The following is an 18,954-nucleotide window of genomic DNA, read 5'->3' as shown; positions in this document are numbered from 1 at the left end:
AATACAGTTAACAAGTATGTAGTTTATCTACACTCTCTAGTCTCTCTAGGATAATATTCTTACCTCTCACATTTCAGAGACCTGCACACTGAAAACAACTTTTTCATTAAAATTGTATTGATGGTATCAAATACAGCAAACCAAAAGTTTACACATATCAGATATTTCGTTCCCATATAGGAAACAAGTACTAGGTAAGTACAACATTACACTTAAGGAAAAAAGTGCAAATTGGCAGAGTTAAGAAAGTAAGTTCACAGTTCAAGTATATTAGGGAGATTATTATCTACCAATGACTGTGCAAGCTGATTGCATAAATTGTCCACTGTTCATTAGAGGGCAGCAAAATAATCAAGTATTATGCCTAAGGGAAGATATAGAAGGTCAGAAAGCAAGAATATCTGCTATCTTAAGGCATGATTAACAACTTATTCCAAGCAGGCATTTCCTACTGTATCGTTGTGAAAAACAAAGTTTGAAATTCAGACATTAAAAGCTGGGCCATGTGCATCACAGAAGCAGCAGGTGACAGGAAAAGGCACTTAAACTTCCCTTTTCAGATGTAGCAGCTTATCACAGTAGGCTTCCTTATGTAGCATGGTTTCAGATGCAACTGAAGTGACTTTACATTTGGTTTTGTTCTGGACTGTTTCTTTCTTCTACCTGAAGCTGCAGCCAGCTCCAATCTAGAGCCTAAAGATGAAACAGTTACACCACAGAGTTCCAACAGAAGCTTACAGTTGAGGCTACTTCCCCTTTATTCCAGAAAAATTTTGAAGAATCAGATTTTAAAATTTCACCCCCCCCCCCCAAAAAAAATGCTCAAAATAATTCCAGAGTGAATCCTTTAATTTATTTAAAGGAAAACCTTAAATCATTTGTTTTCCTCAGGATTTTCTTTTCAGTAATCTACTTCAGTGAACAAGTCCATCCCCACCACCCCCTACACTTTTGTTCTTTATTCGTGGCCAGTGTACTGCCACCACCAGAAGATCGTGATTGCCAAACTGTACTTCTACAAATATTTTTGTCCAAGAGCCAAGTCCTCTATCTCTCCAGGGAAGGGGAAGCCCTGGTATTTCCAACACCATGTTGTTCAGTGCAAAGTCAGTCCCCATGGTATGGCTCCCATTCCCTGCAAGTGGGGTCAGCAGATCGGGTGGAAGAATGGGGATTTGCATCTCCCACTCTCTTCTTAGAGAAGAATAACACGTAGAAATCTCTTAGCCCTATTACTTATTGCTAGGAAAGGTACACATACAGAAATTAGAAACTGTAGACGTCCACAGCCTATTTATAAAAAAATAGCAGAAGTGTTACCATAAGACTCTGGTCCTGGTCCTTCATTGTGTCATGCATCACATTTTCGAGTTGGCTACAGAGTTTCTGTGATTCCAACAGTAGCTCCTCACTGAAAAGCACAATTGTTAAACAGTTATTTTCAACTGAAGTTTTGTCTAAAGAGATGCTGCCACGACCTTGGATGAAGAAATACTTCTAGACAGGTACGCTGCACTGCACTGAAGAATATTAAACTTTATCAGTCAGCTCATAAGCTAGTGATTCATACTGCAACTGAGAAAGTCAATGGCACCCCCACATTTACTGGGGCTGGGGAAAGGGTGTTCAAATTGGAAATGGGTTTTTATTATATCAACTCACTGTTAGGGGAAAAAAGTTATAGAACAGCCTTTAAAATAAAGGATTAAATATCAGATGAATAAATAAGCCAAGATCTGTCATTCCAGAACTATAAAAGGGAACCCATTCCTTTAAGTAAGCCAGAATCTTAAGTGTTTGGTATAACAGGCTCTCCTTCATGATATAGCCCAGCTACCATTACCTAACATGATTACACTCCAGCAAATCCTGCTGGCACTATACTTCAAAAAAAAGCACAACCATTTCAAATAAAACAAGCCACTATCTTTCTTTTCAGGCCAGGGAGGTAAACTTGCACATTATTCCCAGTTGCTCTTAAAGGAACATTCACAAGCCTCAGAAAATCCAGGTGTTAAGCAGAAAACACTGCTGACAGTGGAGGCTGAACAAAGCATAAGACTAAGAAAGCCTTTATTTTACAAAGCAAGATCCCCAAGCAAGATCCCCAATCTTGTGCTGCTAACATTAGCAGCTACGCAACTCCAGACCTCACCTCACCTTTTTGTGATTGATTCTGGTAAATTGTAGGTTCCAGAAGGGACCTGCAGTAGCAGCTGACCAGGGCTAAGTCGTGATGTGTTCATGCTTTCTGGACTGCCAGTAACAGGACCACGTACTTTACTCTGAAGAAAAACAGTAGATTTAGATTGCAGTTATTTCCACTTAGTTCCAGCAGTAAGGAGTACAAGAGCTCAAAGTGTGGCTTTAACCCCGATGCAACTTAATGGCAAAAAGCAAACATAGGACATACTGTGTATACTACTACTGATTTCTTTTACTCTGTGTTACTTACCCTAAAAAAGACAGTTTTACTCAAAATCTTTTTTTCTATTTCCACTTACACAAGCAATTTTCAACAGGTTCCACAGTTCTTTCTGTCGTTTCTCCTGAAGCCTAACAACTGTATTCTCATCTTCATTCATCAGATTCATCACTCTCTCCACTTTAGGGAACAATTCCAATGCCTTCTGCTTGCAAACTACAGTTTTACTGATTAAAAAAAAAAAAAAAAAAAAATCAGGTCACAAATTGGCAACTGCAGTAGTGGAACTTGTCTCAAGTTCCTTATCCTCTATAGCATTCAGAAATCATATTAGCTGTTTCACAGAATGGCTAAGGTTGGAAGGGACTTCTGGAGATCATCTAGTCAAACTTCCATGCTCAAGCAGGGTCACCTAGAGTATGTTGCACTGGCTTGTGTCCGAACAAGTTTTTGAGTATTTCTAGAGAAGGAGATTCTGCAGTCTCTCTGGGCAACCTGTTCCAGTGCTCTGTCACCCTCACCGTACAGACATTTTTCCTCATTCTCAGTTGGAACTTCCTGTGTTTCAGTCTGTGCTTGTTGCCTCTTTTCCTGTCACAGGGCACCACTGAAAATAGTCTAGCCATCCTCTACACACACTCTCCTAAGATGCTTGTATGCATTGTTAAGATCCTCTCAGTCTTCTCTTCCTCAGGCTAAAGAGGTCCAGCTCTCGCAGCCACTCCTCATTAGAAATGCTCCTATCCCTTCATCATCTTCATAGCCCTGCGCTGGATTCTCTCCAGTAGCTCCCTGTCTCTCTTGCACTGGGGAGCCTGGAACTGGACGCAGTACTCGAGATGTGGCCTCACCAGGGCTGAGTAGAGGGGCAGGATCTCCTCTCTCGACCTGCTGGCAACACTCTTCCTAATGCACCCAAGGATACCATTGGCCTTCCTGACCACAAGGGCACATTGCTGGCTCACAGTCAATTTGTCATCCACCAGCACACCAAGGTCCTTCTCCACAGAGCTGCTTTCCAGCAGGTCAGACCCCAGCCTATGCTGGTGCCTAGGGTTATTTCTCCCTAGCTGCAAGACCCTGCACTTGCCCTTGTTGAACCTCATGAGGTTCCTCTCTGCCCAACTCTCCAGCACCTCCAGGTCTCTCTGAATGGCAGCACAGCCCTCAGGTCTCCCAGTTTGGTATCATCAGCAAACTTGCTGAGGAGGCACTCTGTCCCTTCGTCCAGGTCACTGATGAATAAGTTGAACGGGATGGGACGGAGTACTCGCCCCTGGGGGAAATCGCTAGCCACAGGCCTCCAGCTAGACTGCATCGCTGATCACAACCCTCTGAGGTTTGCCTTTCAGCTGGTTCTCAATCCACTCCACTGCCTACTCATCTAGCTCACACTTCCTGAGCTTGCGTATGAGGATATTATGGGAGACAGTGTCAAAAGCCTTACTGAAGTTTAGGTAAACAAAATCCACTGCTCTCCCCTCATTCTATCATAGAAACCCATCAGACTGGTTAAGCATGACTTCCCCTTGGTGAACCCATGCTGACTACTCCTGATCGCCTTTTTTTTTCCCTACATACTTAGAGATGACATTCAAGATGAGCTGTTCCATCACCCTTCCAGGGGTGGAGGGGAGGCTGACCAACTTGTAGGATCCTGGGTCCTCCTTACTGCCCTTTCTGAAGACTGGAGTGACACTGGTTTTCTTCCAGTCCTCAGGCACCTCTCCTGTTCTTCATGACTTTTCAAAGATGGAGTGTGGCCTGGCAACAATGTTTGCTTGCTCTCTCAGCACTCCTGGGTGCATCCCATCAGGGCCCTGGATTTATGAATGTCAAGTTTGCCTCAATGATCTCTAACTCGATCCTCCTCCACAAAGTCCTTCTTTCTCCAGACCTTCTCTCTTGTCTTGAGGGTCTGGGATTCCTGAGGGCTGGCCTTAGCAGTAAAGACTGAAGCAAAAAAGAAATATTAGTAACCCTGCCTTCTCTGTATTCTTTGTCACCAAGGCACCCACCCTACTCAGCAATCGGCCCACATTCTACATAGTCTTCCTCTTGTGGTACTGATGTATTTGAAGAAGCCCTTCTTGTCGTCCTTGACATTCCTTGCCAAAAATGATTCCAAACAAGCCTTAGCCTTCCTTGTCACATCCCTGCATACTCTGACAACATTCCTATATTCCTAGTTTAAGCTCTAGAAAAAAAAACTCTTGCTGAAAGAGAAAATGCTTTCTCTGCAACCCTCAATAAAAGCTGACTCTAAAGCTCACCTGAGTTGAGCGTAAATGACCCGAACCTTTTTTTCAAAGGTTTGGATTGCCTGTAAGAGCAGTCGTACTATTTCTTGGCTGTCACCACTGGTCCTCTGATCTGGAATAGGAGTCAGATTAGAAAACAGATAAGTAGACTCATAAGACATACAGTGAGAAGATTCTTAGTGGTTTGTTTCCACTTCTTTAATCCTAAAACATCAGAAATTCAGGGCATGCAGAAGTGAGTGGGAAAAAAGGCACTGGATTTTAGCTACCCTTTTCAAAAAGACGAGAATTAGAAAGCAGAATTGGAATGGCAGGTCTACTGCCCTGGGGCTGTGTAGCTGCTGAGAGGAACAACTGCCAACTGTCTTCCATGCTTCCTAAATAGAAACTTAAGCAGCAGCGTATTCCTGCAGCAACCTTTTGCTCCAAGAAGAACTCAGGTGAGTCTCACAGTTAGGAAGAGTAGCAGGAAAGTCAGGATTGTCTGGTTTAAAATTGACTCACTGACTCCCTTCTCCAAAAAAGGTCAAGACTAGAGGAGGCCATATGCATATAGCAAGGCCTGAAACAGAAAGTTTTCTCAGTGCGGTTTGCTGCATCTCCAGAGTTTGAACCCATACAGAGCAAGTTGACCTTGACCTAAAATGTCTTTTACCTCTTGGCTTCTCTCTCAGCCTTCGATACAGCTCTCTGGCTTGTTCTTCTCTAAAAGAAAGGACAGAACAAAAAGGAACTTCTCCAAGATCTAAATTATGAACAGTTACTTCAATAACTCAAGTCTTCTATACACCAGTCTGCAATTTCAGACTGACGGATCAGAAGTCCAAATTTTTCTTTTAGTGTCATGTTAAGTCCTGCTAGTCACCTATAATTTGGCCTGGAAATATCACCCCCATTGCCCTGCAGTGAAAAGGAAACTAAGCTACACTTGCAACACTCCTATATATGAAGTTCAAGATGGTTCAACTTACAAATCTTCCAGTGTTCCTCCTTGTTTACGACCTAGTGGGCTTCTCTGCAGGTCCACAATGTCTGTCTGCAAGGCCATCATCCTCTTCACTAGCTGATCCACATCATCCTCCTGAAAGCAGGGCAGCACATAAGCAATAGGATAGTCTCATACTAAGAGACACTACCTCACTGACTCTTCCTTTCTCATTCACATTTCCAAACACTCACATCAGCAAACAGCAGCCCTGAACAAAAAGCAATGAGAATATTTTAATTTCCATTCAAGGAAATAAGCTTGGTGCTATGGGATAAAACAGCTTCCAAGAACTTTTCTATGCTAAATTCGGCCCACGAGAAAGAGCCATTGAAGGGTAAATGTACTGCTAGTTCCCATGCTGTCACATCCCCTTTTCCTTGCCACTGTAGCTGATATTCTCCCATCTTACCAATCTTTGCTCTTCCCTTCTTCCTCAGTGCACAACCATACTTTGTCCTGGCACCCCAATTTCTGCTTTTCACCTGAATTTGTTCATATGCAGAAACACAAACAGTCATTCTGCCACTCTGCCTGTTCCCACTAGAGAAGGGCCATGTGTTGGCAGGAAATCAAATGTTAACTAGTCATATTTCACTTCTCATCTGAGACAAATGGTCCTTGGCGCAGCTGGCAGGGGTTGCATTATCTGATGTCAGAAGGTTGAATCCCTTAGGGGGAGCAGATGCATAGTATGCACCAAGAATGGGAAAACACTGCCGTTTAAAGCATCAGTATTGAATTTTGAAATTCTTGTGTTCAATCTTCTAATCATTCACTTTCTCATTTGGTTTTAATCCACTGTTCCAGATCCCCTTTTCAGTTATCCTGCTAAAACTCCCCTGGCTCCAGGATTAGTTAGCAAGGACATCAAGGACATTCCTCAAGATCATTCTTTTTCCTGTATCTTACAAACACAGAGAGATCTATGAAGTACTGGCAAGGAAAAAGTGATGCAATCCAAATCAAGACAGTGTGATGTCTGGAGTCAGCTCAGACACAGGAAGTTTTTATTTAAGGGACGATAATGAGAAAAGCCTCTTTTCTTTAGGATAAGTAATTAGCTCTAGAAACATACCCGCCCACAGAGTTCCACAGCCTGCTCCATCTCTTTCCATGCAAACAGCAGCTTCTCAGAAGCTACAGAAACAAAAGAATGATTGCTTTTCTTAGGAAAAGGGAGGTAGTATACTGAGGCAAAAGGCAAAAAAGACCTCCATTTGCCTGATGTAATACTCACTAATTCCAAATTCGATCTGCTCTTTATACTTCTCCAGATCAATTTGGATGCTTGTTTTAAAGAAATCCAGCTTTGCTTTCAGCTGCTGGGAAAGGGAGGCCATAGAATTCTTCATCTTCGACAGGGTACTATTGTAACGCAACAGATTCATCCTGCAAGGACAAGGTCATATTAGATGCCCAGACTTCCACATATATCAAAAGTAAATAGTGCTGAGTGTAACAAGATCACAAAAGCAGCTGTGTCAGAGGATACAGCTCAGCTTTTCATTAGTTGTAAACAGCTTTGCTTATGGGTTCCCCCTGTAGTAAGGTCCCATTCCTGCCCTTTCCTTTTCACATGGGGAGCAAAGACAGAAATAAGTATTCTAGAGAGACTGCCACCATACATGGCTGCTCGTTGTCCCTGCTGAAGCCGGTTACAATCTTCTTTCAGCATCCGGATTGTGTGCCAGATCTGACCCCACACTTTCCGCAGCTGGAAAAAGTGGAGATTCTTCTTTGGATCCTGAACTAGAAACAAAGGGGGGGGGGGGGATGTACATATCAGCATAAAGCCTCAAAATAGTATTATCACATAACAAGATAGACCAAGACATCACTCCTTTGAAGGACATGTAGTCAAGCGTCTACCTCTTATAGGCTGCAGCTGGCTATCCCCGGGGAGCTCCTCCCAGCATATCTTATCTAACCCTTCCTTCCCTCAGTTATGCTGACAAATGGAATAAATGCTATGCCAGTCTGTTTTAGTGTTTCTCCAGTCCCAACAGGCAAAGGCTCTCTCTACTCTGCACATGGTGCAGACCACAGAACATAGGCAGCCCTTTCACTGTCGAGATCCTCCCACATCCACACTAGAGAAAATCCTTACGGATGCAGTCAACACTTTCTGGGTGAGGACGCAAGGCAACCTGAGCCTCATAGGAAATTTTCTGGTTATCAAAGAGGAAAAGGAGGTCTGTGTCTGTAGTTGCAGCATCATTCACCTGCCAAAGACAAAAAGACCCACTGAATTCTCTCATAAATAATACTCCTCAGCAACACTATAAACAGTTTTCCACAGCACAGGAATGTTCTGTTTATAGTGTTACACCAAAGGAAACAGTGTGCCTATTCTGCAGAGGGTTAGGTCTGTGTGGTTACTACAAGTAAGGACTGCCAGAACAGCAGAGAGGTATGCTCTGCCCCCAAAGAGGGAACAGTGTTCACTGATTCATTGAGCAGTGTGGAAGGGAAGATCCAGACTCACCTTGCTATCAGCTATATGCTTAGTGGCCAACTTCTCAGGAAACAATGCAAGTCCTGCTTCTTGCAGTAGCTCCTGGTCCTGTTCTGGAATTCCAGTATCTAACTGGATCCTGGCCTTCACAGTTTGCAGAGTTTCCTCCTCTGTCACAGGGTAGGTGTGTACAGTTCCCGTAACCATGTTCAAAACATGAAGCAACTACAAGAAGAGCAGTGTGACATGAGAAGAACTGGAGATGAACAGGTCGTGTCTGAGCAGAGATTCAGGCCTGAGACACCAACCACCAAGAAACCAGAGTACTTGAAGTTGCTTCACAGCTACTTCATAACATGGTGCCAAAGTCCTTGTCCTCCATCAGCTGGAAGAGAGGCCACATGGCAATTAAACAGCTTCAGAAGCAGAATCCTCTGCCAGAACACAGAACCAAGCACATAGAGAGGATATTTACTAATCCAAGCAAGCTCAGTAATTATTTCTTTCCAAATAAGCAGGAAGAACAAACATGCCATTAGCTGCCATCTTAAATGAATCACAGAATCGGTAAGGTTGGAAAGGACCTCTGGAGATCATCTAGTCCACCCCCCCTACTCAAGCAAGGTCACCTAGAGCACATTAGACAGGGTTGCACCCAGGCGGGCTTTGAAGATCTCCAGAGAAGGAGACTCCACAACCTCACTGGGCAACCTGGTCCAGTGCTCTGTCACTCTCACAGTGAAGAAATTCCCCCTCGCGTTCAGGCAGAACTTCCTGTGGTTCAGTTTTTGCCCGCTGCCTCTTGTCCTGTCACATGGGAGAACTGAAAAGAGTTTAGCCCTGTCCCCTCGACACCCTCCCTTGAGGTACTTATAGACATTGGTAAGATCTCCCCTCAGTCTTCTCCTTCTCAGGCTAAAGAGATCCAGCTCTCGCAGCCAGTCCTCAGAGGGCAGATGCTCCAGTCCTCTGATCCTTCTCGTAGCCCTATGCTGGATTCTCTCCAGTAGCTCCCTGTCTCTCTTGCACTGGGGAGCCTGGAACTGGACGCAGTACTCGAGATGTGGCCTCACCAGGGCTGAGTAGAGGGGCAGGATCTCCTCTCTCGACCTGCTGGCAACACTCTTCCTAATGCACCCAAGGATACCATTGGCCTTCCTGACCACAAGGGCACATTGCTGGCTCACAGTCAATTTGTCATCCACCAGCACACCAAGGTCCTTCTCCACAGAGCTGCTTTCCAGCAGGTCAGACCCCAGCCTATACTGGTGCCTAGGGTTATTTCTCCCTAGCTGCAAGACCCTGCACTTGCCCTTGTTGAACCTCATGAGGTTCCTCTCTGCCCAACTCTCCAGCACCTCCAGGTCTCTCTGAATGGCAGCACAGCCCTCAGGTCTCCCAGTTTGGTATCATCAGCAAACTTGCTGAGGAGGCACTCTGTCCCGTTGTCTAGGTCGTTGATGAATAAGTTGAACAGGACTGGACCCAGTAGTGAGCCCTGGGGGACTCCACCAGCCACAGGCCTTCAACTAGACTCCGTGCCACTGATCATAACCCTCTGAGTTCTGCCATTCAGTCAGTTCTCAATGGGTTTCTGTGCTGCTCCTCCTCCTAGGCCTATGGATCAAGTCTCTTCCCTCATAGGGCAGACACCCCTACTCCATGGAAAACATCAGGGGAATCCAGGCCTACTGCTCACCTTCAGGTTCAAAATGTCATCCAAAGCTTTGAAACATCCATTAGGTCCATATGTAGGATCTGTACCTCTCTGCCGTGGGTGCCACATTAACATCAGCTGTAACCATTTTTCTAATCTTCCAGCCAAAACGCTGCAGGATCAAAATTAAAACAGGGTCAGAAAACACTAAAGTGCATTTGCAGCCACCATACAGCTTGGCTTCTGCAGGAGGATTGACACACAAGTCCTTTTCCTGAACACAAATCCACTGTTTAGAATGTACAAAATAGAGGTGCTCTCTCACCTACACAAGTCTGCTGACAAACATAAGCACTGTTTGTATCATGCATTCTTCCTATCCACAAATTAACATAGTAAGGACCATAATATAGACCCGGTTCATTCTCAGAAGAAACAGCTCATCCCCCCCATGGCACAAGAGATTTTCAGTCCTCACCTGTTTAGATTGTTTGGGTAAGGTAAAGTGCTAGAAAATTTGACTTCTCCAGATAAGTCTTCTGAAACAACAATATCCAACTCACTCTTCTGTCGCACTTTTGTATGCCTAATGGATTCAAGCAAGTACAGTGGTGAAATAATCACTTGTCTTTCCCAGCATGCACATTAGTAGACTCTTAAAGTTACTCCTGACGGATGTTATCCAGTTGTTGCTTTGGTTTCTGCTATGTGCCCTGCAACAGTTAGTCCTGATCCCAAAGAGAAGTATCAGAAATGCTGAAATTGCTCAGGGAGGTCAATGAACTCCAGTGAAGGGGCCCATTCTCCATAAGGCAAGATACAAAAATATTAATCCCCTCCCAAAATCCAGAGACTACACCCCTACTTCACATAAACAGGACAGTGTTATTGCATGCACTCTTCTTATCACTAAGCCCCAGGTCACTCACCACTGCACTGGCTGCCAGTTGGGTAGGAATGGTCGAAAGCCTGTAATGCACTCAAAGGCTAGTGTACCAAAGCTCCAATAATCCACTGTCACCGTATACTTCTGCTGCTCCAGCAGCTCTGGAGCCTGAGACAGTTCACACACACAAGAGACAATGCCACCCTTCTCTCAGCTCTCTACCTCTCAGGAGGTCATTAACATTTGTACAACATATTACAAAGACTGTGCTGAACATGCTATCTTCCAAGAGCTTTGATATCCTCTCAGAGTGAATACTACAGGTTAGTGGCACTCCAGCTTCTAATTTAGAACAGAAATATCTAGCAGACACTAAAAACTCAGTGTCAGCAAAAAAACAATTACCTTCCCTTACTAGAGCAGCCCAACTGCACCCCTTCTTGGGCAAGTGCTTTACCCAGCCCAAAATGCAATTATACTGTTAACTCCATCCCACAATGCAGTAGCTGCTTTTCTAGCCCTATTCTTTCCTTACCAAGTACTGCAGTGTCCCAACGAAGGAAGTGCATAGACTGCCCTGGTCCAACTCCTTAGCATAACCAAGGTCAATGATTTTGTGTATTAACTGAAACACACAACAAAGAGCAAGGACTAGGAAGAAGTTCTCTTAAAAACATATCACACAACAGAAAAAATAAAAGTTCAGCTCTTCAAATCCGTGCAGGAAATGAAGAGATGCAGGAGGAAACAGGAGACTCCTGCAGGTTCCTAAGACCAGAAAGTACATAAAATTGTCATTGGCTTGATATGTGTAGAACAGAAAACATTACTGCTAATTCAGTTCTTCAGCCAGTCACTATAATCAGATTCATTCATCAGTACTTTAAGCTGAAATCCAAGGCATTACCAGAAGTCTAATACAACCTCTCATCTCAGTTGCACACAGAATACTGTTCCTCTGACACAGAGCTCCAAGCTAGCTATCACCCTGGGTCAAGAACTCTCACAGAGGGATCACTGTAACTGTCTGGCACATGCATGTTCCTCTTACACTTACTTGTCTGTGCAGCCAAAGACAATTGGTTCCTGCTTACCCTTTGCTCTCCTTGCTGCAGCACAATGTTCTCTGGTTTCAAGTCTCTATGGATGATCCTGTTTTCATGAAGGTACCGGAGAGCAGAAGCTGAGACACAGAAAGAGCCATTTGTTAGAATATGACTAAGAGTACCTAGTATGACCTCAGTAAGAATGTATTTTCACATGGTATAAACATGACTTTTCAGTCAAATCTTGTACAATCAATTGATCAATGAAATATCAAGTGCAAGAGGAAAAGCAAGTGTCAAACATTTCTGGATACAAACAGAACTTGCTGTATTGGCAGTTCTTTTTTCCGGAAGATATAGTAATCTAATTTCCCCCAAAGTCTTCTGATGAACCCTTTCACAGATGCTGAAGGTTAAAAATTTTAACAGCTGCACAGAAGCAAAGCCTGTCTCGTGGCTAGAGGAGTGGCTAAACTCAGCTCTTCTCAGTACACCCCTTTCATCAAGTCTTAACCTAGGATCCAAAGGCTGCTCTACCAAAGACTTTGTTCTGCCCTGTCCACAAGCTGTTGTCCCGCCCAATTTCACCTGCAAAATTCTTGGAAATTTCTGTGTAACATGCAGTCTCTGCTCACAGCCACTCCACAACTTGCACACTGATAAGTTCCATTCTACACTGGAAAGATAAATACTTCACCTTAAGAATACTAAGGCAGAATATATGCCCTCTATTTCTCACATTTGGTCAAGACAATACCTTAATATACCTCCCATCTTGTAAGTTAAAAAGTATGGTTTTAGGAAAAACAAAACCTGGCAGCATTTGTACAGTTTGTGTTTTTCAGTGCTAAATCAGGCCTGAGGGCCTGAGCCAGAAATACTCACTTTCTGCTCTTTGGAACTGCATGTCCCTTTTGACAATGTTGCATTTCCAAACACAGCTCTCCAATGTGGAATGATCTGGCCAGACTTTCAGGAGTTACCAACAATATAGCCCTCTCCTGAAGGATAGTAACCCTAGGAAGACGAGCTAAGTATGCATTGTAAGGGATCTGAAGAACAAGTTATAGCAACAGTTGAAAACAGTTTGCTCAGTTGTGGTTCAGATCATGTAACTGGAGATTCAGAACTGTCCCTCTTCTCACATACACACAAGCACATAAACACAAATTGCACTCTAAATGTAACCTGTCACTGTCTCTGGTCAGTTCCAAGTATCTTTTCCTGGTCAGGAAGGAGTAAAAGGATGCAGACAGCAGGGTACAAATACTCTGGGAACAAAAGGGTAGGAGATGCTGCCTAGCAGTAGGAATACTAAGAAATATGTTTCTCATCTTGCCACAAGCTCATTTTCTAAGAATCCACCTGCCCCAAAAGCACTTTCTGAACCTCTTCTCTTTAAAGCTTTTGCATCTGTCCAGTTTCACCTCAGCTGTAACCCACATAACAGCCCATGATAACAACATAGCTTGCTAAAACAACAACAGAAAAGAACAAACACCTCAAAAGTCTCCAGACAGATCTCTCTCATCTTTGAATCATACTGTAAACATCAGAACTGTCTCGCATTCCAAATAGTTGCCCAAATGCTAATGCAAAACAACTGATCATACACTGCAGTACTGATGATGGGCTAATAAACTGAGGGTGGAGAGATGATGTACAACATAAACTGGAGTCACTTGGCAAGTGTCCAGCTCTCCAGAACCTTCCAGGAAACTCTGAGTAACATTTTTGCTGGGAAAGAAAATCCATCTCAACACTGGAATTGCAAGACCCTCTCCCCCCCCCCCCCAAAAAAAAAAAAAAATCACAGGTTGGCTTTCTAGAGAAGACTGGTAGAACAAGACTAGAAGCAAGTATACTATTCCAGGGCCTAAGATAGAGTCATCAAGCCTTTGAGCCACATAGCCTTTGACTGGATTCAGCAGTGAAAGGGCTTCCACATTCTGGACAGCTGAAGATACCAGTACAACTTACCAATATCAGACAGCAAGATGAGAATAGCTTCTTCTCGCAAGCCACAGCAGTTTTCTAGCTGATTCAGGTACTGCAAGAGAACAACACAGAACATATATAATCTTTTCCTCCTATGTCCTAAGCAAAGGTCTACATCCCACAAACTCTCAAAGATGCAAAAAGTTCCAGTGACTGCAATGAAATGGGATTGAGACCTGTGGTATCAACAGCTACTACTTAAGGCCTTGGTCTAACCTGGAATAGAGAAAAAATAAGAAGAAAGAAGAATAGAGGAAGAAATCAACATCATCCCCATCCTCTTCCTTCTACGGTATCCATCCTTCATAGCCATTTCCCCCATGCCTGGCAGTATCAGCTCTAATCTCAGCTGTACGCTCTGGGTTTTATTTATGGGCAGGTTATAGCAAAGGTTAATAAAATATCAAGGTCAGAATGAACACATTTTTTTCCCCATGACAGATAGAGGTTTATCAGTTCCAGGAAAGATAACACCCACAGATCTGCCTACTATGTTCTTGCCATTCTCACATCCTGTTGTGCATCCCTCACACACACCCTCATCCTCTACGTGCTATCACTTCTGGCCAAACACAAGAAGTTTCAGAAAACACTAGAACACTGAAGTTTTCACAAGCAGAACTTTATCAAGAACCAACCCACCAAATACAGTATCTACCATGACATGAATTTAGAAGCAGCAAGTTTTGTTTTTGTTTTTGTTTTTTTTTGAAAAAAAAAAGAGAGGCTTTACACTACAAACAAAACTTTTCTAAAGGGAAACTCCAGGTCTCATCTTGGTGAGATTGAGATCCCTTAGTCACCACCCAGCGACCTTACCTTGCGGAGGTCACCACCTTGGCAGTACTCCATGGCCAACAACGGCAAGTCATTTGGCGCAAGCTTCTGCATCCCTTCAGGAACATCACGGGCAGCCACTACATTAGGATGGTTCAGCCTAGGGAGTGGAAATATGGCATGTATTCATATCACCATAACTGTGGCAGACACCTGAAAGAAAATCATTCTACCGGAGCTCCACAGCTTCACGTGCACATGGTCACCACACTAAGCCCCAGAGCGACATTAATCCTCTTAGAAACAGAACCAGTGTATTCTAGAAGCCTTCAATTCACCTATCCTTCACAGACCCAGAGACTCAGCTCAACTCCTTGCATACAGCGCACAACTGGTGCGCACTGCTTCAGTGCGCAGTCAGTGCATTGCTTCAGTGAACATGTACAACAGATTTCAGCAAGGTATTTTCCTGCAGCTCCTAGGCAGGGGTCTAGCACAGTCTGTTTACATGCTTCAGAAAGGATCCCAATTGCTTCCAGTTTACTGTATCCTACCCAAGTAATCTAGCATCTTGAAAGCAAACTCAACACAGATATTAAGCTGGGCAAAAGAACAGTTAAAACAGCAAAATCGTTGCAACACTGAAGACAGTGGCGCAGCCTCTGGAGAACAAAGCTTTTAAACCTCAATACTCAGGAGCTCAGAGAAAACACAAAGCGAGGTTTTCTTCAGAGCACATCCGGCTCCTATACGCTCGCCTCCATGGCAGGGCTGGCACATTCCAGGAACGGCAGCAGGTCGCCACCTGCCTCTCCCACCGTTCACCTCAGCGCCGCCGTTACGCCCTCGCGCGCCACAAGGCGGTGTCGCAGCGGCCGGAGCCTATCGGCACGTACCGGCCCACTCCGGCGGCGAGCGGGAAGGCGGCCCGCGCTCCGCCCGGCGCCGCCAGGAGCTGCAGGCCGCGCGCAGGCGCGCCGCGGCTCGCCGGCGGAGCGGGCCGGCCTCACCTCTTCATGATTTGTATCTCCAGCGCCCAGCGGTCGCGGTTGCGCGGGCTCAGCTCCTGCCGGCACTGCTTGATGGCCACCTGCTCGCCGGTCTCCTGCAGACACAGCATGGGCTAGACTGAGCGCGGCCGCCCGGGCCGGGCCGGGCCCGGCAAGGGACCCGCCGCCGCCGCCGCCGCCTACCTTGTTGTGCCAGCGGATGACGTTGCCGAAGCCGCCAGTGCCGAGGCGCTCCTTCATCTCCCAGGGGCCGCAGGTCTGCGCCTGCAGGGCCGGCGGCCGGCTCATGGCGGGGCCGCGGAGCTCCGGCTCCCAGGGCCTGGGCCGCGCCCGCTTCCGCTTCCGGCCCCAGTGGCACGTGGTGCAACCATCCGCCCGCGGGGGGGGAGGGGGGGATCGCGGGCCGGGAGCGCTGCGCCGCAGATGCGCGGGGCGCCGGGGGGGCCGTGCGGGAGCGGGGGGGGGGGGGGGGGGGGAGACGGGGCGCCGCAGCTGCGCGAGGCACCAACGGAGGGGGTAAAACGGTAGTAGACTCGAGGTAAAACGCTAGTAAAGTCACAGGCTATTTAATTGCCTAAAAGTGGCAGAATGGGTGTCTTCCCACATCTTTAAAATCTGCTAAATGTAGTTAAATGTACTTTTTCTCTCAGCACCCACCACTCCAAACCAAAGTACCATTCTGTGCATTGTGTTGTTTTTAGGTATTGCTTCCTCCTGACGACTCACTATGAGGTGGCTTAAGCACTCTAATGCTGCCGCAAACTCATGCATAGTGGCACAGGGAGGGAGGCATGCAGCTCGACATGGAGCAGAGGCCGTCACATTCACTGCAGGCTGCCAGGGCCACCAAGCAAACCTGCATCATCAGGGGAAGGGAGGGGGAAATGGACAACAGCAGACAACAAGCATGGCACAGCTGGACAGCTGAATCCTCTCAGGGTGTTTGTACAAAGTTTGCCCTATCTCTTGTCAGTAATCCCCATTCTGTTACCAGCTTCCACTAAAAAACAAACACCACACCACACTTCTTCCTCTGTTGCTTCCAGTCTTGGAGACATCTCTCACCTAACTGCAATTCTACAGAGATGCCTGCAGCTGGTGAGGTGAGGAGTACTCCAAGACAAAACTGGTACTGCACAGAGCAGAGGAGGTGTCAGTGGCCACACAAACACAATACTTGAGCAGTACAGAAAGTGGCTGGCTTTATTCTTGCAGTGTGTCATTGCTAGGTTTGAGGCAGACACAAACAGCTATGCCGATCTCCGCAGAGAGTCCAGACGATACCAGACATGTATATGCTGCTTCTCTTTGTCTGGACATTAACTGTTCGTTCATCTTTCCTCTCTACAATTTATTAAGTCAGAATAAATCTGACTTTAGGAAGAAATTATTTATTTCTTCACTGTCCTGTAGCCAGAAAAGATTAAGTGATGTGTGCTCACCTTGAAAGAGCTAAGTATTCCAAGTTCTGAGGACAGTAAGAAGAAAGAGCCTGTTGAGAAAGGAACTGCCAGTTTGAGGGAAAAGGAATGCAGCTGCTTCTACTCTTGGGGGGGGGGGAAGTAAAAGTGAAGGCAGACCAAAGAGAGCACAGTTTGGAAGCATCCAATGCCTGCCTAGTCTGTTTGACTATTCTTCTGAGAAAGGATTAACAATTCATTGTTTCTCAGTTACACAAAGAATATTCTTCAATATAAATTTTCAGATGAGCTTAGGCATTCTGAAAAATACAAACTGCTTGATGAATCATCTCTGGATTACATACTGAATGTGTATTGCCAGCTGAAGATGACAGGTCTGAACTGTGAGTATTCAGGTAGACTGGATGAAAGCAAAGAATATTTAGAGTCCTGCTAAGCTGCCAGAATACTTAGCTAAGGATCTAGATGGGATTCACAATCCAACACTTCATGAGGCATTATCAGTACCTAAACTATCCATATGTATAAACTAGTTTTGTGAAGAGCTGCAACACCTCTGCAGTGCAAGCAGATCCCTAGTTTTTGCTGTTATGCTAAATGGCACGAACTTTGCAAATTTTTCTACTGTTCTTTTAGGCTTGGTCATTTTGTACTAAGGATTCCGAAAAATCTTGCCTACAATATGCATATAGCCTGCAGCCTATTTCCTAAACAACTTTTATGGCTCTTCTTGGGTACAAAAGCTACATATTCCTGATAAACAGGAGAATCTGAAGCAGAGCACAGTGTACATGGGATGAGAAGACAATGACACACTGTGTCCTCCAGAGTTACAGAACAGGTTAAAACCTCCCCTGAATGCAGCCTTCTAAAGCAGAATTTTGCTCACAAATTCAGAAGCAGAGCTGTCAGATCAGGACACTGGTGCTAGAACTACCAAGTCTTTATAGAGCAGCTGTGACCAGGTTCCCAGTCTAGTCCCATCCCAGTGACCAGGCCCATCCAATTCCCATTTAAATCAGATGATTGTCACTCAGGTAAGGCATGGAGAAAGCATGCTAAATCATAACTGGTTCAACTACTGTCCCTTCAGGAGAGAAAAACAATGCTCTTCCTTTGTCAGTCAGTTGCCTCACTGGAAGCCCTTGGATAAGTAAAAAATCTCTTCACCTCATACCAAGTACCCATGTAAGAATAAGGAGCTACTGCTGCTAATCATTTTCAAGAAAGCTGGCTTCCTTGTCTTATATATAAAACCAAGACTGTCAGTAACTAATCAGAGTGAGGCCAGCCTAGGTGGAGAAGACAGCACAGGGTGAAACAGTACTATGTGTATGGTCACAGTCAATACCAACTGTCCCTGAATCACTTTCTTTGTGATTCTCAGAGAAACACATTATAAATTCTGACATAGATTTCTACCCAGAGAAGAGATAATCATTCAGAGTCACCAGTGTTTCCTCTTTGCCATTGCGTTAAATAACCCTTGCCAAGTTTCCCAACGGAGAACTCTTGTGCAGCTATTTCCTGAAAATGAAAGTCCCTCACGGGCTACTTATGTCAGCACTTACATGAAATTGTATCAGGAATCTCACTTCTAGTGAATCAGTTCCTAAAAGCTAGATATATCTGTTACTGTAACCATTACATCATTGATACTTGTCATATCCTAGCCCTAAATTCAGATGTAAAACCGATCATTTGGATTTGTCTGCCACACCTTGATATTGTGTACTCTATGCTGGTAGGTAGACCATCATTTTCTTGGATGGTCAGTATCACTGACCATTTAATCATTTAGTCCTTACCATGCTATTCCTCACTTCCAGCTAAGGGTCCTCAGGTTTGCTTCACTGCTTATAACTTGAGAGCTCCACTGACAATTTCATCTCCAGGTGGTACTGTTCATGGCATGCTCTGCTCCACTTACAGATCAGGCCAAAAAATCTCAGCAGATATCATTCAGAAACAGCACATCGTGCTCCTGCTTGAAATGGGAGCTCCTCAGGGTTAGGACAACGGCTACAAGT

General features: G+C 45.0%; 1 protein-coding gene across 3 annotated transcripts; it reads right to left on the bottom strand.

Annotated features, from left to right (window-relative positions):
* Nucleotides 1–99: 99 nt before the first annotated feature.
* On the bottom strand, nucleotides 100–15,841 carry IKBKB (inhibitor of nuclear factor kappa B kinase subunit beta). 3 transcript variants are annotated; one of them, XM_062596951.1, is made up of 21 exons: nucleotides 15,687–15,841; nucleotides 15,504–15,598; nucleotides 14,536–14,653; nucleotides 13,699–13,768; nucleotides 11,767–11,855; nucleotides 11,208–11,297; nucleotides 10,716–10,840; nucleotides 10,265–10,372; nucleotides 9,829–9,958; nucleotides 8,160–8,354; nucleotides 7,782–7,896; nucleotides 7,300–7,423; nucleotides 6,912–7,063; nucleotides 6,750–6,811; nucleotides 5,658–5,767; nucleotides 5,342–5,391; nucleotides 4,699–4,798; nucleotides 2,505–2,652; nucleotides 2,161–2,285; nucleotides 1,321–1,411; nucleotides 100–693 (listed from the first exon to the last, which is right to left on the bottom strand). In XM_062596951.1, exons 1-21 carry the CDS (start codon nucleotides 15,789–15,791, stop codon nucleotides 625–627), a joined length of 2,271 nt encoding a protein of 756 aa, XP_062452935.1. In that variant the 5' UTR covers nucleotides 15,792–15,841; the 3' UTR covers nucleotides 100–624. The 3 variants fall into 3 exon arrangements, with proteins under 3 accessions (XP_062452935.1, XP_062452936.1, XP_062452937.1); XM_062596952.1 differs by lacking the exon at nucleotides 15,504–15,598 and having other exon boundaries at nucleotides 15,687–15,772; XM_062596953.1 differs by lacking the exons at nucleotides 15,504–15,598; nucleotides 15,687–15,841 and adding an exon at nucleotides 15,390–15,449.
* Between the last annotated feature and the right edge of the window lie 3,113 nt (nucleotides 15,842–18,954).

The sequence above is a fragment of the Rhea pennata genome, chromosome 28 (assembly GCF_028389875.1).
Source record: "Rhea pennata isolate bPtePen1 chromosome 28, bPtePen1.pri, whole genome shotgun sequence".
NCBI classification, from domain to species: domain Eukaryota; kingdom Metazoa; phylum Chordata; class Aves; order Rheiformes; family Rheidae; genus Rhea; species Rhea pennata.
This window is presented reverse-complemented; position numbering and strand designations above follow the sequence as displayed.

Excerpts from the sequence above, each read along its gene's own strand:
- IKBKB (XM_062596951.1), bottom strand. The coding sequence starts at position 15,791 with ATGAGCCGGCCGCCGGCCCTGCAGGCGCAGACCTGCGGCCCCTGGGAG. Across the intron at positions 7,064-7,299 it reads CAGGGACAACGAGCAGCCAT|GATGAATCTGTTGCGTTACA; the intron begins GTATGGTGGCAG and ends TTGTCCTTGCAG. Across the intron at positions 4,799-5,341 it reads GCTGAGAGAGAAGCCAAGAG|ATCAGAGGACCAGTGGTGAC; the intron begins GTAAAAGACATT and ends CTCCTATTCCAG.